This window comes from Tinamus guttatus, unplaced genomic scaffold (assembly GCF_059628265.1).
Source record: "Tinamus guttatus ecotype Peru unplaced genomic scaffold, ASM5962826v1 Tinamus_guttatus_pri_ptg000287l, whole genome shotgun sequence".
Taxonomy (NCBI): Eukaryota; Metazoa; Chordata; class Aves; order Tinamiformes; family Tinamidae; genus Tinamus; species Tinamus guttatus.
In genome coordinates, this window is record NW_028288821.1 from 12,224,573 (window position 1) to 12,246,670 (window position 22,098).

The following is a 22,098-nucleotide window of genomic DNA, read 5'->3' on the forward strand; positions in this document are numbered from 1 at the left end:
ACATGTCATATGATTGCCGTGCTTTTCATACTGACACAGTTTTACTTAATCTTGTGCCAATAAGCAATCTTTCTTTATGCACCCTGCAGGTATTGCTTGGTCTCATGTTAATTGGCTACTACTAGTAAAATTAATGACTTTTGAGCACTTAAGCTTTCATTTACTTTGTCAGGTGTCATGGGATATCCAGGAATAAGCCTGTTTGTCAGAATTAAAACAAGAAATGCCTGAAATATGCTTATATGCAGACCTGAGTTGATAGCTTATATGCAGATGAGAGTCCATTTATATATCCTTTTTACTAATCGAAAGGATTGCTTTAAGTCTTGCCTTTATTATTTCAGATATTGGAGTTATTTCACTTATTCTAGTAGCAATAAGATTTAAAAAAGCAGAATCAATTGAATTTATTCATAATAGCATAGCCATAATGAAACACTTTTTTGAAATTTCCTCCTTAATAAATAACCTTTATTTCATCAAAACTCAGTGTGCTCTGTTTGCATTCCTGAAAGCCTAACTTCCAGCTTACTTTTAAAAAAATAATAATAATAAAAAAAAGGCATCTGAAGAAAGTATGAAAACTGGTGTCTTGTTTCCAAAGCTTTCTGGTAGGAAGCACTAGGCTGCTAAAAGAAATTGCTTTTCATTAACTGTAAAGCCTTGGCTTTAATAGTGTAGAAAGATGGTGTTAGGCCATGCTGCAAATGCCAGGTTTTTCAGAGGTGCTAATCACTTGCTGACTCCATTGACTGAAACCAGTTGTGACTCCCTGGAACTTTCAAAGAAGGCCCAGAGCCAGGCTGATTTAGAAAGACAGTTCAAATGTGCAAGAGGAGGTGTCTTCCTGAGCCAGCAACCTTTATTGATTAAGTAAGGTATTTCTCTCTTTGTTTGCCATGACTAAAGCATGACCAATATTGTGTTCCTATCCAAACATGTTAATTATTGTGTGGCCTGCATTGGATGCTGTAGCAGCGGGGAGAATTATGATTTGCTTAGAACTTAAGTATTATATGTATTTGAGATCTTGGAGTTCAGCTAGGATTTTCTTTAATGGTCTATTTTATTTGCTTGATATAAGATCTTTTTTTGTAGTGTACCTCATAGTGATTCCCTCTTTTTAGTGAATTCCTTACAAATTTAACCTTTTATGATGTGTTATGATAGGCTTTAACATAGAATATGCTTAACAAACTTCTGATAACTTTACAAAAATGCATTTACTTGTATGTAGTAACTTTCTGAGGTATATAATTGCAGAACTTTTCTAAAAAGCTGCAACCTTAAAGTTCTTCTTCTGAAGTGTTTAATTTGAATGAATAAAAAAGCAAACAAGTTCATGAGATATTAGTAGAAAGTTCTCTCCATCTAAAATAAGATCTGATAGTTTTCTCCATCTATGGACTATCAGATCTTTTTTTGGAAGGCAACACCTTAATACCTTGTAAAGCGAATGCATTATGCTCTTTTCTTCTTTTATTTTTATTTTTACATAATATAGATACAGTGATATTTTGTTGATTTAGTGTTTGTTAATCTTCCTCACATTCAATTGGCTTTCTTCCTGACGTGCACATACAGCTACCAATTTATATTTTTGGGTGATCTGTATTGTCATTTAAAATAAGATATACTAGAGTGTGTTTATGTTACTCATTATAAACTAGAACAGTAGCAAACATACCAAACCATCAAATTCTTACTTCATAATTTTATTTTGTAATGAGTTTATGTAGTATACATTGACTACTGGAACTTTGCGGAATGATATTTTTGGAATGCCTTTTCTGCTCTTCAGACCGCAGATGTTCCCTATACCAGATGCACAACTTGAAGAATAACAACTGCTAAAAATACACAAACTGTCAGCTTTGTTTTACAGAGAGAAACTAACTTCAAGTAAGATAAATCTGTATTTAAGTACGATGTAAATATCTTGAGTTATTCCCAGACAGATAATAATCCCATCATATGGTGCAAATAATCGCATTACAAATGCATAATTTGAGTCCAAGGTGGGATAAATGTGAAGTAAAATAGTTATCATATAAACTAGTAGTATTGACATCAATTTTGAAAAGAAAAAACAAAACAATTATAAGGCATATTTAATCAAATGCCTTGTACTGATATTTTTGCTCTCTGTGTTAAGATTTTAAAAAATAGCTCATATTTTGTGGTTATACCTTTGAGATCTCACAGCTGTAATACTTTTTGCAAGGTCAGATAATAGAATATTTGTCTCCTAGTAGGTTAAGCAGACTATAAAAATTAATATGATTTCAAATAACCCTTAGAAAAATCAAGCAAGGGTGCTCCCTTTTTACCTATCTCAAAGTTAATTATGTTTGTCAAGAAGACAGTAAGAAAAGGCAGTGGGAAATCTGGCAGCCTGCTGGCAACCACCCAGACTCAGCAACTCCAGCAGTTCCCATTTGTCCAAGTTGTTCCCATTGATAACATCAGAATGAGGACACTGTTTCAGAGGACTCACTTTGTCACTGTTGTTATGCGTAATAAATCAAGTCAACAAATTAACGTGCTGTAGACTGTAACAGAATTTGACCAACGGATTTGACTTTTAGAGAATAGCTCCAAAATGATCTATGTCAAGCAAAGGTATCAAAAGGTCATGACATGTTCCTTTTATTTTTCATTTTTACTGTAAACATATTTTGATTCACGTCAGTGTGGATGTGCACATATATAAAGTGAGTTTAATGCAGGAAGGAATTCTAGGTAAAAACAGAGGTGAGTTTAGGGGATAACTTGAATAGAAGTATCGTTTTCCAAGTGCAAACTTTAAAGCTCCTACCTCTCTGTAGATTCATCTGAATTTTCCTCTGTGATCATCTGCAACTCCTGTGTGGTTTTTGAATCTTCTTTAACACAGTTTTCCTCTGTGCCAGTTTTGGGAATATCCTCATTTGCTCGAAGCTGCTCTATGAGGTTTTGGTGATGCCAGGACTGGAGAGCTCGGTGGTGCACTGGGGTAGGACCTGGCACAGGGGCCAGTATGTTGTGGTGGACGGGGCTGCTGTTTTTCTTCAGCCCATTCCTGTCCCGAGAGTGGTTCTTCAACCTGTTCTGAACGGGTGTCCCTCTGTGCTCATATCCTTCCTGCTGATGGCAGCCTCCGGTGCCGGCGGAGCCTTGCGAGGGGTGGCTGAACCACCTCCAGCGGAGCCTCAGGATCTGCTTCACGTCAAACTCTTTCTTTCCAGATACTGACATTTTTTTCAGAGAAAAGAGGAGAGAGAAGAAAAAAAAAAAAAAAAGGAAAAGAAAGCCGGAGACAAAAGCCTATCCTTTCAGGAAGGAAATGGATTCTTTGTTATCTCTTGTGTTTCAACTCCTCTTCTTAAGAAAAGACAACAAAAGAACAAATACCGGTAGCTCGTTGCTCTCTCCTGATTAATACACTGCAAGCTCTTCAAGCCGATGCTAAGCTGCTGCTAGCTGCATAGGTGGGAATCCATACTGACAGGATGATGAGGTCAGACCTTAAACAAGTAAATCAGCTTAGCACAGGAAAGCAGCAACCATAACATTACCCAGCTGCTGGGCTTACACGCACGCAGCACTATAGCACCGCGCTCATATATAACCTTGCCTCACATGATCCGGAGGGATCTTGAGCTGCAGCTTAAAATGCAGGAAGGCACCCAGCAATAAAGTGATAGGCTTGCTATCTTGGGAGGTTTTCCGTGCAGCCTGCTAATAAGCAGTTCTTCGTTCAACACGAGATTGAAGTGCGTTCTTCTGTGCTGTTCTCATGCAGATTTTTGGTAACGATTCACCAGGAAGCCATCCTGCCGTTCGCGTGTTTCCTTAAGAGCTTTGCATTTGTTTATCTTGCTCTGTAAAATTCCTACAAATGGCCTCAGTGTGGTAGTACTTACCTAAAGGAAAGAGGCAGCATTTGAATATGCTGTGCAGAACAAGTGTGTGTTTTCCCACCTACAGATAGAATTTTTGATACAATCACAGGGCTATGAGAACAGGGGGAGAGAGCTTGCAAAAAACAGAGGAGATGTGCTCCCTGAATGACTGTATCTGTGGAAAACACAGTGTTTCCTGGCTAAGTGCCTGTGTAAACACCCTTTGCCATCCTGCTCTTAAATTCTCACGATCCATGAAAAGAGCGTGATTTCAAATAATAATACACTTTTTTGCTAGTGTGCAGTGCAACATGTTTTCAGCGAATGTAAAGATTTGTTCTCATCTATTCATTAATATACAGAGCTGTGAACTGTTCACTGTGTGTTTCAAAATAATGTACACAATGTCTTGACATTGTCTTGAGGATTATTTGAAAGCTATAACCAACACATCTTCATTGCTACATTGAATATTGATGCTGAGTTAGTACAATAAAATGTACATGAGCATGGGATTTTGGTGGCACGGCAGCTGCCCAGGACATCTAGGAGAAGTGGAAATTTAGTTGCAAATAAGACTTCTGGCTGTAGGAGCCTGCTTCCCTACGTGAGAGGATAAACTGATTGTGGGAGCTAAAATGTGAGCCCTGGCAAGCCTCGCTGCAGCACTTTGGTATCGTTGTCCCAGTAAGTGGCACAGCACTCCATTTCTTAGTAATCCACTAGGACAAACTGTGTATTATTATGTATGAATATATTTGAAACATATATATAGGTATCTCAGGATCTCTTTATTATAGTCTTCACTTTTCTTACAATCCTATGCATGTTATTTACTGGAGATTGAAATGAAAGAAGGATTTCTGTGTATGAGACTATTAGTGCTGTTAATATATTCTTAAAATACTCAATTTTCACTGTTATAAGAAAGGACAGAAATCAGAAAATGTGTTCAACTTCCAAGGATGTGTATATTAAAAAAGATTTTACCAAATTTATGGAGAGAAAACGGAGAAATGAAAATGCTGATTATTGGATAAGAGACAATTATATCTCTCCAGAACTTAGTCTAAGATCTTTTCTCACTTTAATGATGAATTTTTGGATGCATGTGAAAATTTCCAGAAACAAAAATGCTTCTGGACATAATACATACACAAAAGTGTATTTTTCTTGCACTGCGGCTATTTAATGTTTCTTTGCTTTTGAAGAGGATGTTCCTCTATTTGCTTTCATAAAAGTAATGGGACTTAGTGGTATCTATATTTAGTCCTCAGCTCATGGCAATCCAAGACCTATTTTAAGAGCAAGATGTCTATATATATATACACCAAGTTAATATAATAATTTATGATAAAATCCTATAGAGGTGGTCAGAGAGCATGGTTTCTCACTACTCTCTTAAATCTTAATCAGGTCACTGCACGATCCCAGCAGCTCTGTCAGTTCCGCTTAGCAGGAGCTCTGATATATTTAACCCAGAGTTTTTCACTATTTCACAAAGCTTCTGCTAGTGTTTCCTTTCCTTAAATCCCTTCTGCAGTAGGTTTATTTATACTTCAAGTTATCATTAAAAGTATTCTCCTTGAATTTAACGTGACAGCATAGAGAAAGTCCTTCTGTGTGTGAATTACTCGGTTTCCTTAGCACTTAATACTTTACATTTGCCCACACGCGTGCTATCTAGCTAAAATTCAAGTAGCAAGAATGGACATTTTCTGAGCAGACTGTCTGTTTAAAAATTCAACTTGAGGTATGGAATATGTCTCAAGTCGGAGTAAGTATGATGTTCGAACACCATGTTGCCATTGTGGCTAAAATTTCTAAATGATTTACTAAGAGCAAGTCTGATAAGGTTCATGATTTAAAACTTCATGTCTGAAATTACTAAAAGCGGCTATAAACATGGCACAAGTTTACAACGCAGCTACTTCCAATCATTTATATCTATCTGCTGGTCATTATCAGTGTGAATGGAACAGGAATCTTACATTTTAGCAGATGAATTGATTATAAAAAATACTTTCTTTTTTACACAAAAATTGAGAAAATTTATTTCCTTTAAAGTTGGGTACAATTTGAGAAGAAAAGGCTTGGGGGGAATGTAATTGCTGCATTCAGGTACATTGGGGTATCTAACTGCAGCGCGCACTGAGCAGAGCCAGACTCTACTCGGACATCCCTAGGACTAGCACAAGAGGCAACAGGAGCATGTTGAGTAGGGGAAATTCCAGGTAGATAGATATAAGAAAACACTTTTTACAGTGAAGTTGGTCAAACAAGTGAGAAGAGATTGCCAAGAGAGGCTGGACTTTGCTTTGAGCAGAGGCCCCTTCCAACCTCGGCTACTCTGTGGTTCTGTGATGTGAAGGGAGCTGTAAATGTTTATTTAGGGACTGCAGAGGGGCCATGTAAAACTAAGGCTGTGGTCAGGTATGAGGTAACCCACCCAAGCCCTTCAAGTGGGAAGGAGAAGCACAGTATAACTGCCTGCGGTCGTGACGGATTTCTGGCTGTTTGATATTTCTATTCCTCCCATAGGCAGCTTGGTGGTAGCTTGGGAGAAAATACATATTCTGTGGAAAACCTGCATTTATTTCAGCAGAGGGTAAGATTTTGAGGAAGGCTTTTGCTCAGACTAGGAAAACGTACTAAATATGATGGTAGACTAGGAAGCTAGGAATCTTTTGAAAAGGTTTCTATAAAAAAGCTACACTTTCAGGTAAATTGACAGATACCTACTATTAATAAGCATGTAAATAGGTGCTAGTAATACTTTTAAGATTAAAACTTTAAATACATAATAGGGCACTTGAATTAGCAAAGAGGAAATTGAGAATTTTCTTTTTTCACAAAACATGTTTTAAGCAATTTTCCAATGCTACTTTGGGAAACACCAATTTCTGTGTTGAAGTATGGCTGCCTCTCATGCCTATCTGCCATGAAGATGGCTACCTTAAAGAAAGGACTGTTTGCTAATGGACTTTGAAATGGCAGTGTTCTCTAATTAATGCAGTAGTAATTGTTTGGAGAATTTGAGCAAATGCAGTGTATTCATGCAGTTGTATAAGGTTTATCCTCCTCTAAAAAGAGACATAGCAAATGATTTCTTATTCTTTCTCTGTTGGCCTTGAGGCGACAGTGCAGTGCCTGTATGAAAAGCCTGTTAGAAAAATTGATCTCTGTTCCCACAAGCCTGGCAAAGAATAATAAAAAGGAATAGTCTAACTTTCTTGCAGAATAAGTCAAGAAAGAAACCACCTGCAGACTCTAAAACCAAGAGTACTGCAAGGACTAGATAACTACCAAAAGCTAATGAAGTCGTTCTTTGTTGAAGATGAGGCAGGCTAGGAATTTTTTTTTTTTTTTTTTAATTCAAAGGCAAAAAATCAGTGATATTTTTGGAGCAGAGGCCTTCAGTGTTAATTTCACTAAGGCAAATAGGGGAAATCTGCATATGCTGAATGAGACGTTTTGTTTTCAATGGAAAAATGAGCACTGAGAGTAATCGAATGATGCATAGATATGCTTTGACTTCTGATAGAATCGTAATAGGATGACATTTGAAATGAGAGAAATTACTGAGTGATGAAAATTTAATATTGTAAAAAGCCATTGAATAACAAAAGAACTATAAGATATTCAGAGGACAAACTGAAAGGATTTGAGTGTGGCATAGTGCAATATATATTAACTTTTTCTCGCTATTTTTTTTCCTCTAGACATGTATCCAATACCAACAACTGCCCCGGTATCAAATATATTTTTAAATGGATATTTAAAAATGTAGGTATTTCTAATCTAGACATTCACAGATTCATGTGTAACTAAAGAAATTGCCAGTGACCAAAGCACCAAAAACATTTTAAATAATGTTTAAAAGCAAACAAAAGCATACTGCATTCTATGCAACAGAAAAATATCTGCATGGGTAGCAACTTTGTAACAGTGATTTAATATCCTTTTAAGTTAAAATGCAGGACAAGGGAAAGGGTCATAAATAACACACAGCTACCTTAATAAGTCTGAATACCTGAAAAAGACAAAACTGATTCAAGGTACAAATAAATTCTGATATGGCAGGGGATAAGAATAACAAGCATGTGCTTTTACCATCTGTTTCGTGGGGAATGCATGTCCTTTGTACTCCAAATCTAGGTGTGCAGAAAGGTCTTCTAATCATTAAACTTGATTTTAAAAAGGCTAACAACACTAAGATGAAAGAAGCAAGCAAAACACGAAGTTAAGAATATGTTTTTCGATATGCTTGATGGCATTACGCCTTTTAAAAATTCAAGTTACCTACGAGTTGTTATCAATAGGGTGATACCAACACTCTGCAGTGTTTGCAATAGGGAAAAACATCACTCTGACATCTGCATAAGTACAGATCTTCAATATGTAAATGGTTGGGTATGAAAGAGCTGTAAGTTATCTACCCAAACAGCATAACCTACGGGGTTTTCGGTGTCTATTCAGCCTGTGTATTTATATTGCATGTGAGACCAGATAAAGAGAACAGGCTGAATATTTTCATTATACTGTTTTGAAAACAATACTTCAAGAGAACACCTGTAATCTATCATGTGTGCACAAGATACTCCAGGAAACATCTGCATAGTGCAGTAACAGCATTAACAGGAGTCAAAGTTATCCTTGCTGACTTTGTGTAGTGCAAAGGAACGTGAGGGAAAAATAGATATATTTAAAACCTGCAGGATGCTTTTGATACTTGCTGTTAAAGGAGGCAGTAGAGATGAACCACATATGCAAAAGTGCTCACACATTTAAATATAATTGTTTCCTTAAATACCTGGAAACTATTCTACAGACTGCAACCCACCTACTAAGCTTTATACCAAAATTAGGAGAAATCACATATTTCCACAAGACGCAAGGAAAAAGAATGCAATTAAATGAACCTGGCATAAGTCTAAGGAAGATCTTTCTAAACAGGAACAAGAACACCATTATCACCAACAGTACTGCATAATAAAAGCTTGCACCGAATCTGAAAGTGTGTGGGGAAAATATGAAACGTGACTAAATCCAGCATGTTGTTACATAGTGCAGTGGCTTACCCAGAACAATTTAAGCAATGAGAATGTTGAATTCAGCCTTTTGTTATGTTAGTGGTTCTGGCATGTGTAACTGTTCAATCTGTTGCCCCATCTTTCTCAGTCTATCACAGGGTCTGCTGTTCGTTCTCATGGAGCGTTTTACCAGATGAGAGCGAGGACATAGCTGCCCATATTCTGAATAATAGAAAAGGTTGACAAAGGGTTAGGGTCAGGGTTTCCAAAGTTACTACTTATTCTATTTGCCTAATTTGACACATCAGAGAATCACAGATGCAAAGCATTTTCCAAAATACAATTAAGTCGTATTGCATTGAATAAGCATCCTCGTCCCTTTGGATAATGATGACATCTTGTATTTTCATTTTTTTAAGTCTGTATGTTTAGTGTATTTTTTTCCTTTTAAATCAACCATATATTTAAATAAATTATTTTACTTATATCTGTTGAAGGCAAAAATAAACTAGACCTATATGTGACTTATAAAGGAAAAAACTAATCAAAAAATAAAGAAATATTTTCTATGCAAAATTAAAATGATTGAATACAGAGTTAATAGCCAGAATTATTATGTTTGTAATAGAAAAGTCTTAAAATGGCTTTCAAAAATAGTTTTTCAAGAGGAGTCTTCAGGGGAGAATGTTATTTTATAGACAGTTTCCTGCTGCCAATATACATAGTCATTTACCAACTCGTAACACAACCGACATCAGCCATTAGAATGCACTGCTGCTAATCAATGGGAAACTTGGATATAAAGATAATATGTATCATTTAAGGCTTTAAGATCAACAAGATATTAATCAGTCTGTCACTTTATAGATAGCCAATGTAAATAATATAGATTAAAGCTAATATTCACAATATTAACCCATTCTAAAGTGATATGCTCCCTGTTCTTTTTGGTCAGAAGGTCCAGTAAAGCTATTTTACATTATTTAAACACAATCTGTTTTATGTGTGCAAAAAATAAAATAAAAAATCACATCGTTACCATATCACTACTATAAATCCCTTCCTTCACAAAAAGTGTCAAGCAAGAGCTTTATTCATTTGAATCTCCTGCTCCTAAGCTTGTCTAAGCTCTTAAGGTAGCTTGAATAAGATGCCATTGCCTCTGAGGACTTTTGTGAAACAAACTAACAAACAAAAAAATCGCCCTCTCTACCTCTTAGTCATTAATAAGAGCCCATCAAGTCAAATATAAGGACATAATTCAAACAAATTTCACTGTAATGTGCCATTTCTTTGTATCTTTGTAATGAGAGAACAGGTGGCTTTTGTTTTCAATGCAACTTGCTTGTTTTATACCTTGTTTTCTGGAAACTAGACAAAGTACTTGGAAAAAAATGTTTTAGAAACACAGGAAATATCGCTTTTCCCCTATTAACTCTGAGTTCCACACACCTACTGTAAATAAGTGGAAAGATGAATTATAACATATCAACTGTCGAGATGGAAAGGCACTGTGTTTTTTGTTCTTATTTTTTGTATTTTGGTGGGTTTTGTGCATGTTTGGGTTTTTTGTCTTTTTTGATTTGAGGTTAGTTTGCTTTTTGAAGTGTTCTAAGAATTTAAGTACTCCAGAACAAATATTTTGCATTCCTCCCTCACTAGCTTCTCTAAGACTACTTTCCATAAAGTTTGAAATGAGACAAGACTTTCTGCTATAAGAAAACAGCCTTAAACAGGTCAGTAGGAAATGCATGCATGTGTGAATGAATTTATGGTAATCCCATATTGCAGTAACCTTGAGCACTGGTTAGGCAGCTGTAATCAAAATACAGTTTGTCTTCATTAACCGTGGTGGAAATTGAAGTGTTTCAGAGGAATCTGTGCAGATTCAGCATATTTACATTCTATTTAATTTTAAATAAGTACAACATAAATCTTCATTTCTCTCTTGCGATCCACTTCCTCAAAATAATTGTAATTTGACCTCCAATAGTATTCTGCCTTTTGATTGAATTAGGTATTAAATTGGCTGGACTATCACGCAGCACATTCTTCAGAGTGACAGGGTACTGGGTGGTTAATATATTTTAGAGGGACTAATTCACAAAGGATAGCTGTGGCAGAAGAGGGAAAGTGACAAAAAAGGATAACACATTTTAATGGTAATTTGAAGTTGAGTACAAAAGTGTTGGATTTTTTTGTTTGTTTTTTAGGATTTGCCAGGAACAGTGTTTTACAATTTCTTTACTGAGTTGCATTATCTAACATGCTAACGGTAATTAGACCTGTTAGATGTAGCTAAATACTAAGGAAGTAATGCAAGCAGTTATTGCAACTTTCATGAATATATCTTCATATAGAAAATACTTGAATTTTCCTCTTCACTGGAACATGTGAACATAGCAACATGTATTTATCCAACTATTACCATCACTGGATATGGAGTATGGAAAGAATCTGGCATACTCGCAGAAAAACGCAGTATTTAGATTTGACACTTGTCAGTATTGGTCTTTATCACATGCCATCTCAAAGTCTTGACAGAATAAGGACTTATGCCCAAGGTCAGGCTTCTCTGGTAATTTTCGAATGTGAATTTTGTTCAGGATCTCTTAAAAAGTAATAAATGCTGTCTTTCATTTCAAGAGAAGGAGGCCCTTCGGGCAGTTGTGTTGCAATGCAGTACACAATGGAATGATTCCTAGATGTATTAATTTTAAAGTCACAAAGAACTTCTGAGGCTTAGGAAAGGTGCTGCGTATATTACTAACCAAATGGTTTAGAAAGTGTGGCTGTGCATCTCCTCCTATGCATTGACAACAGAGGCTCTTACACCCTAATCATGGACAAACCACCTGCCCTAAGGCAGGCGTTTGAGCGGTTTGAGACAATCATTTGGAGTCTTGCTTCTTAAGGTCTTATCTAACTTCCAGTTCACGTATTGATTAGATCACAGATACACTCAGGTTCACACAAGCCAGCATACGGTGTCAAGTGTGGAAACAGGCCAGCATGTAAGCCATCTGGCTCACCTTTAGAATTATACTGAAGTATGCATTTTTTTTTACTGGTAAGGGAAATAAGTTTGAGGCTGTTAGTGTTGGTTTTTACAGTATAATGATTCATCGACCTTTCTTACTACCTTCAGTTTTCCTCCCAGTTGTCATCAATTTTCCTATGATTTTCCATAGCCCATTGATCTATCCTTTGCGAGGCCCTAGGAGCATGTGCAAGGCACATAATACGTTTTAAAAATCATACAGTTCCAAGCATCACTGTCACAGCTCATCTGAAAGGGTGCTTTAAGCCAGCATAATTGTCAGAAAACTATACAACAGCATCCTATGAGCAGACATCCCTTTGGCCATGTCACCTGTAAAAACGCAGACGAGCTCAATTTTTACCTTGACAAAAAGCCATGCAGAATCACATCATAATCGTATTGCCATTCAGCTTGGCTCTAGCTGTTGTCAGCTGCCCAGCAGCCCTGAGGCTGCTCTTTTACTTGCTGATGCTAGCCCAGAATATAAAAACATATAAACATGGCTTTAACCCACCTAAATGCTAACTTCCTCATACAAAAGAAAAAAGATTCTGTCACTTCTGTAATTTTTAGAAGGGACAAGCTCAGCAACTATATCTAGGGTGTAGTGAAAAGCTTTAGTAAATATATTCATGCTTTCTGGGGAAAACAGCTATGTCGTATATGAGAAATTACATTAAAATATAGAATTTTTTATCTTCACCTATATTAATAATCAAACAATTATCTAAACAACCTATTTGTCAAATTTGTGAGGGAACACACTGCAAAATCACCAGGGAAAGAGCAACATGAAACTCCCAGAAAGCAGAGATTCTTGAGTAGAACATATGGGCAAAATTTATGAACAGAAGATTCCAAAAGGAGATCAATATAAACAGCTGAAAGAGAACCAGAACATACCTGACAATACATTAAATCTGACTTTTTAGCATATAAGTTGATTGAAAAATGCAGTTACAGAGTAGGAGAGGTATAAAATTGAAGTAGTACATCTTGTTTTAAGGTAGGTTATGATGACCTAAATTCTTTCAGGACTTCTGCAATAGTTCTTCCCCCGCTTGATGCAGTCCAAGTGGGGGAAGAAATCAGGGAGACAACTACCAGGATCAGATAACGAGGTAATTAACACCTGAACAGGGCTATGTGTGAGGAGTCAGGTTGAGCTGGGGCACATCTCTCACACTGACACAGTCAGGCTTGCAGACCTCTAACTTCTGTAGTAACAAGTGCATGTGGCAGAAAAAGCATTAATAAGATATACAACCTTCTTGTAAATAAAAAATATTTTACTTTCTAAAGGAAACAATGTAGAAATCCTAAAAATCTTTCTTGTGATTCAAATCATTATTTATATAGGAGAGTGTTTAAATCACACTTTTTGCTAACATGAAAGAGTCTAAGAAGCTTTAATAAAAAGGCAAATATTACTATGCCTGGTGCTTGGTATCAGTGCAAGAATTACTGTCTGCAATGACCTGGAGAACTAGACTTGCCTTTTCGTCTACCTTTAAAGCACAGAGTTTTCTGGTATAAGTATCCTATTTTTGTCAATGTTTTGATTAGTAGTGTACAGATGTTATTTTATATAATTGTTGATATTTCCAGTTGTGACTTTCTAGTTTTTTTGATATGTTCTTAACACATTAGTATGAAGTATTAAATGTCCAAGAAAACAGTTTTAATTCTTCCTTTCTTATTTTGGCTAGAATAGCAAAATTAATCCATTGAAGGAAAAGCAGATTGGGGATTTAATAAAGAGATAGATTAAAAGATTGTCTTCTAGAATTTTTTTTCACATCTATGTGAATGGAGCGATATTTCATTGTGTGAGGGGAAGCGTTGGTGGTAGTTTACTCGATACTGTATGAAGTTCCTGGAAACCGGATCCATAGAGCAGTGCGGCTGCCCCAGTTTTACTCTTCACATTTTGGCAGTGTGAAGGCTGGAATTTCGATCAGGAGATTAAGCCTGGTGACAAGAAACCAGAGGAAGCGGAGCTGGGAATGGGGCAGCCCGCTCCCCCAGGGTCCCGCGCGGACAGGCTCGTCCTTCAGGCAAAAGGAGACCTCTCTGGGGCCACCACCATGTGCTGCGCAGACCTGAGCAGGGTGTCGGATCTAGAGACCTGCATTGTTTCCCCATGGAAACTGGCCACTGGCCTGAGGGGCTGCCGTGGAGACTGCCAGGCCTCTGCAGTGGGAAGGCACTGGGAAAAAGGATTGGAAAGGACCCATGGCTGGTGGACATATCTACTGTCTCCCTTGATGCTTTTTTGTCCATTGTAGAGACCCTGAGGGCCCATGGAGACCTGGGGGGGCTGGCACAAAAGGTTGTGGAGCTCCCGGGTTTCAGCGAGAAGAGGAGCCTGGCCAGGAGCTGCTGCTGTTTTGGTTTGTTTTTTGTTTTCCCATGGACAAAGAAAGCACAGCTGTTGGAGCACAAAGCCAGACGGGAGGAAGGGAGCATTTCCAGCCTGCTGTGTCCGAGCTGTCCTTGTTTGGCGAGGCCTGGTCCCAGGCGGATTTCACCCCCACCAGCACCAGGCACTGGAAGCCATTGGCACTTCTTGTTCTCCCAGTGGGCAGCACGGAGAAGGAAACAGAAGTGATGCTGTTGGAGACCTTAGGTCAGCCCAGGTACCTGACATGGCGCTCGCACCTCATGGGACTCCCAGACAGCCGAGGAAGCTGCTGGCATCTCCCAGGGGTGGGTGCCTTGTGGCAGCCCCATCAAACCTCCCGGTCCTCACCCGAGGCGAGAGCCTCGTCCCCTCCTGCGGAATGATCCCTGTGTGCCCGGCGTCTGCGCGTGTTATCAGCATGTGCCTAACTTGCTCAGGCTCAGCATGCACGTGGGTTGGCAAGAGTGAGGTCTAAACTGCAGAACCACATCCTCATTTATGACCAAAAAAAAAGGACCTTTTTTCAAAGTACGGTATTTAATATATATAGTTAGAAAAAAAATATATATCCACTGACTAGGTGCTAAAAAGAATTCATATACAATATAAGTGTTATATTGACAGCTGACTATATCGGTCATGAGAGAAATGCTCAATTTCACTTCTGTTGTGGGGTCCAACGGATTTTGCTTCACTTTTGAAGGGCTGTGAATAAAACTGCCAGCACTTCTATTCATCTATTAATTTTTAAGTGAACTTTATCCTTGAACTTCCCTCTAAGGGTTCAAATTTATTGTCATGAAGTAGTTGTTAATGATAAAACACATTTGCAGATGTGCAGACTTAGAATTATAGGAAGTATGAAGAAGACCCTTGTGTAAAGACTAGCACAACAGAGAACCAGGGAAGTTTGTTATTTAAGTATTTAAAAGACTTAAATAAAGGAGACTGTCTGCTTTAGAAAGGTATATGAAATAGTATGCATTTCTGCTTTACTACTTTAAAAATATTTTGTGAGGAAATCTGATTTTTCTGCCTGAATCAGCAATGTCTGTTGTGCTTCATGACTTCTGTCCCTGTTACATTGCTTTTGCAGCAGTTAGATATCAATGATCTGAAACTCTAGGAGAAAGGTAGCTGTATATGCTGCTATGTGAAATTGGGAAAAGCAACTTCCTCATACTTCCTAAGATTTCACAGTTGATAAAGTGACTAAATTGAAGATATTTGTGGCCCATTACATAACATGGAGAAGCAATCTAGTGATACAGACCCGTCAGGTTTCAAAGAGTGAATTGGTAGCAATCGAAGTGTTGGGATCTGTATATTTGGACAGTATGGGGAGCTGCTCTGAATGAAGGAGTGCATGTTTCTTGTTACCACATTCATTTTGATTTCATTTTTGATTGTCTCTTCTTTTTGGAGAACAAAAACTTCCTCTTTTTCTTACCACAACTAGGACACAGCACTGCTCTGTGCTGCAACTAGGGCAAAGCGCCTAGGTTGGCACTTCATACGCAGCAAGAAAAAGCCTGAGGTTGTGTGTGTACGAGTTGAGGACTGCTTATGTTACTAAGCGTTACTAAATGTAGCATTTAAATATAAATAAAATATACATATAGTACAGGAAAAAAAAATGGTCACATGTATATTTGCATTTTAATTATTTCAGAATTTAATGTTAGAACTTGGTCAATACAGTTCTTATAGAATATGCACACCTTAGGTAAATGGCATACACTTCCAAGAATTTCATAGATGAGCATGATTTATGCCAAACAATTGGTGGAAACCAGTAGCTGTGGTCAAACAGCTGGAGTAATAGAGCAATGGCACTGAAATTAAGCAGCAGAGAAAGGACTGCATTTATCTAATAGACTTCCTCTGAGGGGAAAATGGTTCTATGTTGCATGTTTGCTTTTTTCGGTAAGTTTTTGAGGGTTTTTTGGTTTTTTGAAGAGACCTTGGTTTGAGATCAGCTTTTAAACTTGAGCTCCAAATGTGGCAGCAATGTTGTCATGGAAACCCCATTACCTAACACCGTGTTACTGAACCTCCTGCCAGTTCCTCACAGTTGAATGCTGAAGGCAGCCTTAGACGTTATTGCATGTTCTGTCCCGGAACAGTTGAGCAGACCTTTCCACGTATAGACTGTGACTTGTGAATACGAAGAGCTTTTCTGGAAGGGGAAAAAAAAGTTTTCCCCTTGCAGAGGTCAGTCAATGTGCTGTATCTCAGTGGTGAATTTTTGTCGTCTCAGTTAAATGTGTTTTGCAGGGAGAAGAGGTGACTCGCAGACATTTTGAGTTAGAATGGTGATGATGCTGTCTGCTTTAGAATATCCTTCATATTATGTTGCCATCTTTCTCTTGCATTGAAAGTGGTGTTCTGAATGAGCTTGTGTAGATGCTGGCCTTAATCCAGTCAAGATTGGAATCCCTGCTGTGACATCACTGACCTCATAGCAGTTGCTGCAGAGCGTCCGTTCACGTTCAAGGGAGGCTCCAGAGCATGCAGGCTAACGTACAGCCTGCGTTTCCAAGCCTCTCTTTGATTTAATACCAACACCTTATTTCCCAAATTTGAATAAATGGCAAATTCCATTTGTTCAGCATTGAGAATTAACAGTAGAAGCAATTCCACAGTATTATGACACTAGTCCAGATTTTGGGATAACCATCCTGTTAGCCAGCTGTTTTCCCGGCAGGAGAGGCAGGTTGCAGCAGATCAGCCTCAGCACAGTCCCCTTCTCTCTCCTGTGGTGCCCTGCCAGCACAGAAGTTGCCCTTCAAGCATCGTGACATGTATGTGGTTTAGGAGTTGCAAGTTGGCCACCCTTTACTACTGCTGCTGAGTTCAGTTTGTAAAATCTGAATATATATATATATATATATATATAATTCTATGTGTCGTCTTATAAGCAAGCAGAAAGCTGTTCATCAAAAGATTTAAAATATTAGTGAATTGTGTGACTTTTCTTATTCTCAGGATTTTGAATTTCAATGACTTTTTTTTTTTAATATGTTTGCTATTGCTTTAGAAATATTTGTAGATATTTTGGAATCCTGCTTGACTATAGCCTTGTGCATGAAGCAGTTGTTAGCCTAAATACCCCACTATGTATTTCTTATCTGTGTATGACTACCTCCTAAACCGTTTATTTGATTCAAAATACTTATATTCTGATACACTTGGTAAAACATACACATAAAAGAAAGCCTAGCTAGAAATGCATGTCAGAACTCAAAGCTGACAATTTCATTCAAACTATAGATGACTGATATGATTTGCCACAAGATTCCAGTAACACAGTAACAGTAAATGAGTAACACAGTAACAGTAAATGAGTTTTTTTTTCGGGGGGGGGGCAGGGGGAATGTTTTTAGGGTATGACTTTATTGTTCTACATTAAAGGAGCCTAAGTATTGGTGATTTTTTTTCCATGCATTAAATTAGCTGTGTGGGTGAGCTGTGTATGGAGGGGTAGCTTTTATCTTTGGAGGCTAGTAAAAGATTATGGTTTATTGCTGGGATAAAGCTCTTTTATAAGTTTAAGTAAAGTGGAAGAGACAGCAAATCTGTGGATTACAGCTAGGTTTTTGGTGTGCTGACTAATGCTGTTTTCAAGAAATCAAAACCATATCATGACTTTTGATATGAAGGTACTGCAGTAGTAGGACATATAGGAAGTTTCACTTCACGTTTTTAGTCAAATAAATCAGTTTCCCTGAATTTGATTTTCAATGTACTTCTGTTGTTTAGAAGCTAAAAATCTTAGGTATGTGCTCATACCAAAACTGGGAGTATTAGCTATTATAATACTGTATCTATGGTAATATATACTATATATATATACACCACTATAATATATAATATATACTACTATATCTATGACATATACTACTTTATCTATGATAATATTACGGTAACATGTTACTGTCAGATCTTGAATCTTCTCAGGATTTATTTGGAATCCAGATGCATGGATCTATACTTCTCCCACAGAGCAGGTGGGGACCTAAGGGAGAGTGTGAACCCTTGCTAAGCTTGTTCCTCTAAACAGAGAGGTCTTTTGTATTAGTGGGAGTGATTATGTAGAATAATACATGGAAGAAAGCTGGACTTACTGTCTCCATGTACAAGTCTGCCAAATTCAGCAGCTGTCATAATAAATTGAATGCACAAATAGCTTGTGTGATCCCTATTATATTCCACTATTTTATCTTTCAAGAATTCCTATTTAAGAGTCTATAGCTGTTTCGACATCTCCCAACCTAAGCCCAGCACACAACTTGTGGTGTTTTGTCTGAGATTTTTCAGTGTGAAAGGAAAGGACAAGCATGGACGAAGAGCAGAGCTCTGTCTGTGCTGGGGATGTGCACAGCTCTCCGATGCTGCTGTGTCCTCCACGCAGGGGCTCCTGTTTTCATGTAGCCATGAAAGGAGGGTTGAGTTACTGTGTGCTCTGGACAGAGTGTGAGAGCTCTGGAAAACCAGGACTGCTCTAACTCCTATCTTGGCATGTAGATAGTTTGGTGGCTACGACCAAATCATGAGTATATTTAGCGACTTGTGTAATAAATATTTCTTCCATGTTTTTCTAGTAAATTCACATGGGTGCACTGCTCCAAAGAGCAAGTGCTCTGTATTTAATTCAGCAGGGAATTTTGCCTTCTCACATCCTCCAGAATGGAATTAAAATTTTAAATATATACATTTAAGAAATATATTTTATTTCAACACGTCACTCAGTATTCCTTGCCTGTTAACCATGAAATACTTTCCAAGTCCTATCAACTAGATTAAAAAAAAAAAAAAAAGATAGCCTTTAGCATCCAAAAAAACTATTTCAGTTTTGTTTTTGCAAGCCATGTAAAATGAGTAACATCCATTTTCAGGAACTACATTTATCCTCACGGGCAGGTAGGGGTATTATTAATACCTGTTAATCTGTTCATGACAGATCCATTGCTCTGTTAATTTAGATTTCACTAAATGACATGGTTGAAAGTGCTAATTGTCTGTTGCATAATGTGTATTTCCACAGTAAGGAAACTGTTTGCACTAACTTACTATGGTTTGGATCTGGTAGGCACCTGACTGCGATCTCAACTAAAGTTAGCTAAATGAATTTAACACTCATATCTGGAATGTCTTCCTCTTACATAGTGCAGAAAATTAGATGATACCAAAGCCCAGATCTTAAAACAAACTGGTTATACAAAAATCTGGAGGCTGACGATACGTGTAGAGTGTTGCCAAGGCATTGGTCATGTCATGCTTACATAGTTTGAAAATCTGAGTGGGAAGAATGTATTTAAATTTGGTAAATAGAAATAATTCCCCAGCTGAGTTTGCATGAAGCTGTTTTTGGTATATCCAGCATATTGCCTAGTTATCTGTCTTTTTCCACGGTAACAGTGAAGTTGCTAAGCTTAGTAACTGATCTTGTTAGCCATGTAGGATACGTCTCCTATAAATTTGCTTTTTTAATGGTTAAGCTAATTGAGATACCACTACATATATTTCCTAGGGCTGGATACTTCGGAACTCTCTAAATATGTTTTTAGACATATATGTTGCCCATATAATTGTATATAACAATTATAATTATGTCTGAAATTTAGTCGTCAGTGCATGAACAGGACGTTCCAGGTTTGGACTGAACCAAAAATCTTTCCATAACTGGGTTTGAATAGAAAAATAAGACATGCCATGTGCTAGGAAAAAGACATATAGTTTACTGGGGTGTTTGTCAGGGCTTGCTAAATGTGCTCCTCTTCTTAAAACATGCAGAATATATATATTTTAAATGTGAGTGCATTTGTGTGTGAGTTCATTATAACATTTGCATAATGTATAACAACAGCTGTGGAGGGATTTGAACATTGGTGTTCAGCTATATGAAATGTTCCATATTATTTCTTTGTAGTTTTTTCATAAATCTAAATTATTTCCCAGGCTTCTCATACCTGAAGGTACTTAATTAATAGATCTAACTCTGTTCGAACTGAGTAATTTAAAGAAAAAATTTGCTCAAAAGATGCAAATTAAAGTTAGCTTTGGAATCTGATTATTTTCTACATTTGCACCAGCAATCAGTGTTGTTATAACATTGATTCAGGGCTGCTGTCTAGTTTTAAAAATTCTAATTTTATTTTGGAAATGAAGTTGATCAGTTGAGAAGGTCAAGCTGTGTGGGTGCTCATCACATGCCAGCACTGCTTGTCAAAACAGTCCCGATCGAAAACTAAGCAGTTGAAAAGCAAGTGACTGTTTGAGCTGCCTTTCAGAAATTTTCTTCATAATCCAAGACGAGACAAGAAGAAACTGAAAAACACATGTCTGCACATTGGGATGCAGGTTTTTCCTTGCGTATGACTTGATAGAAGTGATTGTGTAAATGTATTTTTAAAAAGTCTTATTCCGTACTAAAACAGAATTGGACAAACAAATAGAAGGCAAACAGCTGAATCTTTTCCTCCATGAACTTTTTACATAGAACTACTGGTTCTTATTCTTTTGGGTACACTCTCCGTTCGTGGAGATATACTCATTTATTTCACAAATTGATAGAGTATTTAATCTTTGTTATGTTTAACTATGGTGTTTAAAGTAATAACTATGGCTTTATTTTTTTAAGATTTCTGAAGCTGTGCACTGTGGAAACAGCATGCTGAGTGAAAAAGCAAACATCTAACTGCAATTCCAATTTTATTTTAGAGTCCATTTAGTGAACATTACTTTTTGTTCTATCTATGCTTTCTGCGAAGTGGGCGGTTCTTTGGAAGGAGTTAGCCTGATTTCAGATGAATTCTCTTCCTGTTGAACAGTACTGGGATTGCAGATGGCATCTTTTGTATAGATGGAGCACTGCCTAACAGCGTTTTACCAGATGAGCTCTTCCCCTGCAATGAAGACATCGTGTAAAATGTTAGACTGCTTTCGCATGTATTTATTTATTACCATTTTATTAGTCACCAGCTTCAGTGAAATACTTCTCAACATCTTTGAGTTTTTTGCCCTTTTGAGTAATACGAAAGGGTCTTAGGCATCTTGAACATCCGTGTAAATTTTATGGATTGCCTGAAGTTCAAGGGAGATGTTTAGACTCCCCAGGAGGCCTGAGAAACTGAAGTGGCTGTTGTGAAGCAAGGACTAAAAGATTCGTCTCATGTTTCACATCTCTGCAAGGAAGGGGCATTCTCCACTAGTGAAAACAGTTGTTTTTCTTCATTTATTTTAATAAGGAAAGCATATGTTTCTTTCCAGAAATCTTTTCAGTAAGGCCTGTGCCATGTATACAGTGGCAGCATCACATCTTCAAGAGCATGCACATATGACTATTTTTAAATGCAGGCTATTGTGTTTTCAAATGAAGCAGGAGAGGTTCTTAGAAGTTCTGAAGTCTTCCTGGAGATCAGGCCAACACACAGACTGATAACAGAATAGTTGTATTTTGACAGAGTTTGAGCAACAATTTTTACTTATGAGCTGAACATTTAAAGGCTTAATATTTTGTGATTTAATATTCTACTTAACTACATATTTTTTCACATACTGTTTATCTAGCTAACATAACTGCATGTTTATGCTCTGTGTTTAACAAAACAATTTATTTCATTGTGCAAAAGGTAGTATTAAAACATTTGTAACAAACTGAGCTATAGAATAGTTTTGCTGAGTGAGTTCTTTTTTTTTCGCTCCTACAAAATCTTAATTAGTCACGAACAG

General features: G+C 37.3%; 1 protein-coding gene across 1 annotated transcript in view; it reads right to left on the reverse strand.

The window, feature by feature from the left end:
• KLHL4 (kelch like family member 4) overlaps nt 1-3,617 on the reverse strand; it is a 40,498-nt gene extending 36,881 nt beyond the window's left edge. Inside the window, exon 1 of the mRNA XM_010225424.2 lies at nt 2,819-3,617. Within this exon, the coding sequence (XP_010223726.2) occupies nt 2,819-3,237 (419 nt within the window). The 5' untranslated portion in view covers nt 3,238-3,617. The remainder of the gene's footprint in view (nt 1-2,818) is intronic.
• Between the last annotated feature and the right edge of the window lie 18,481 nt (nt 3,618-22,098).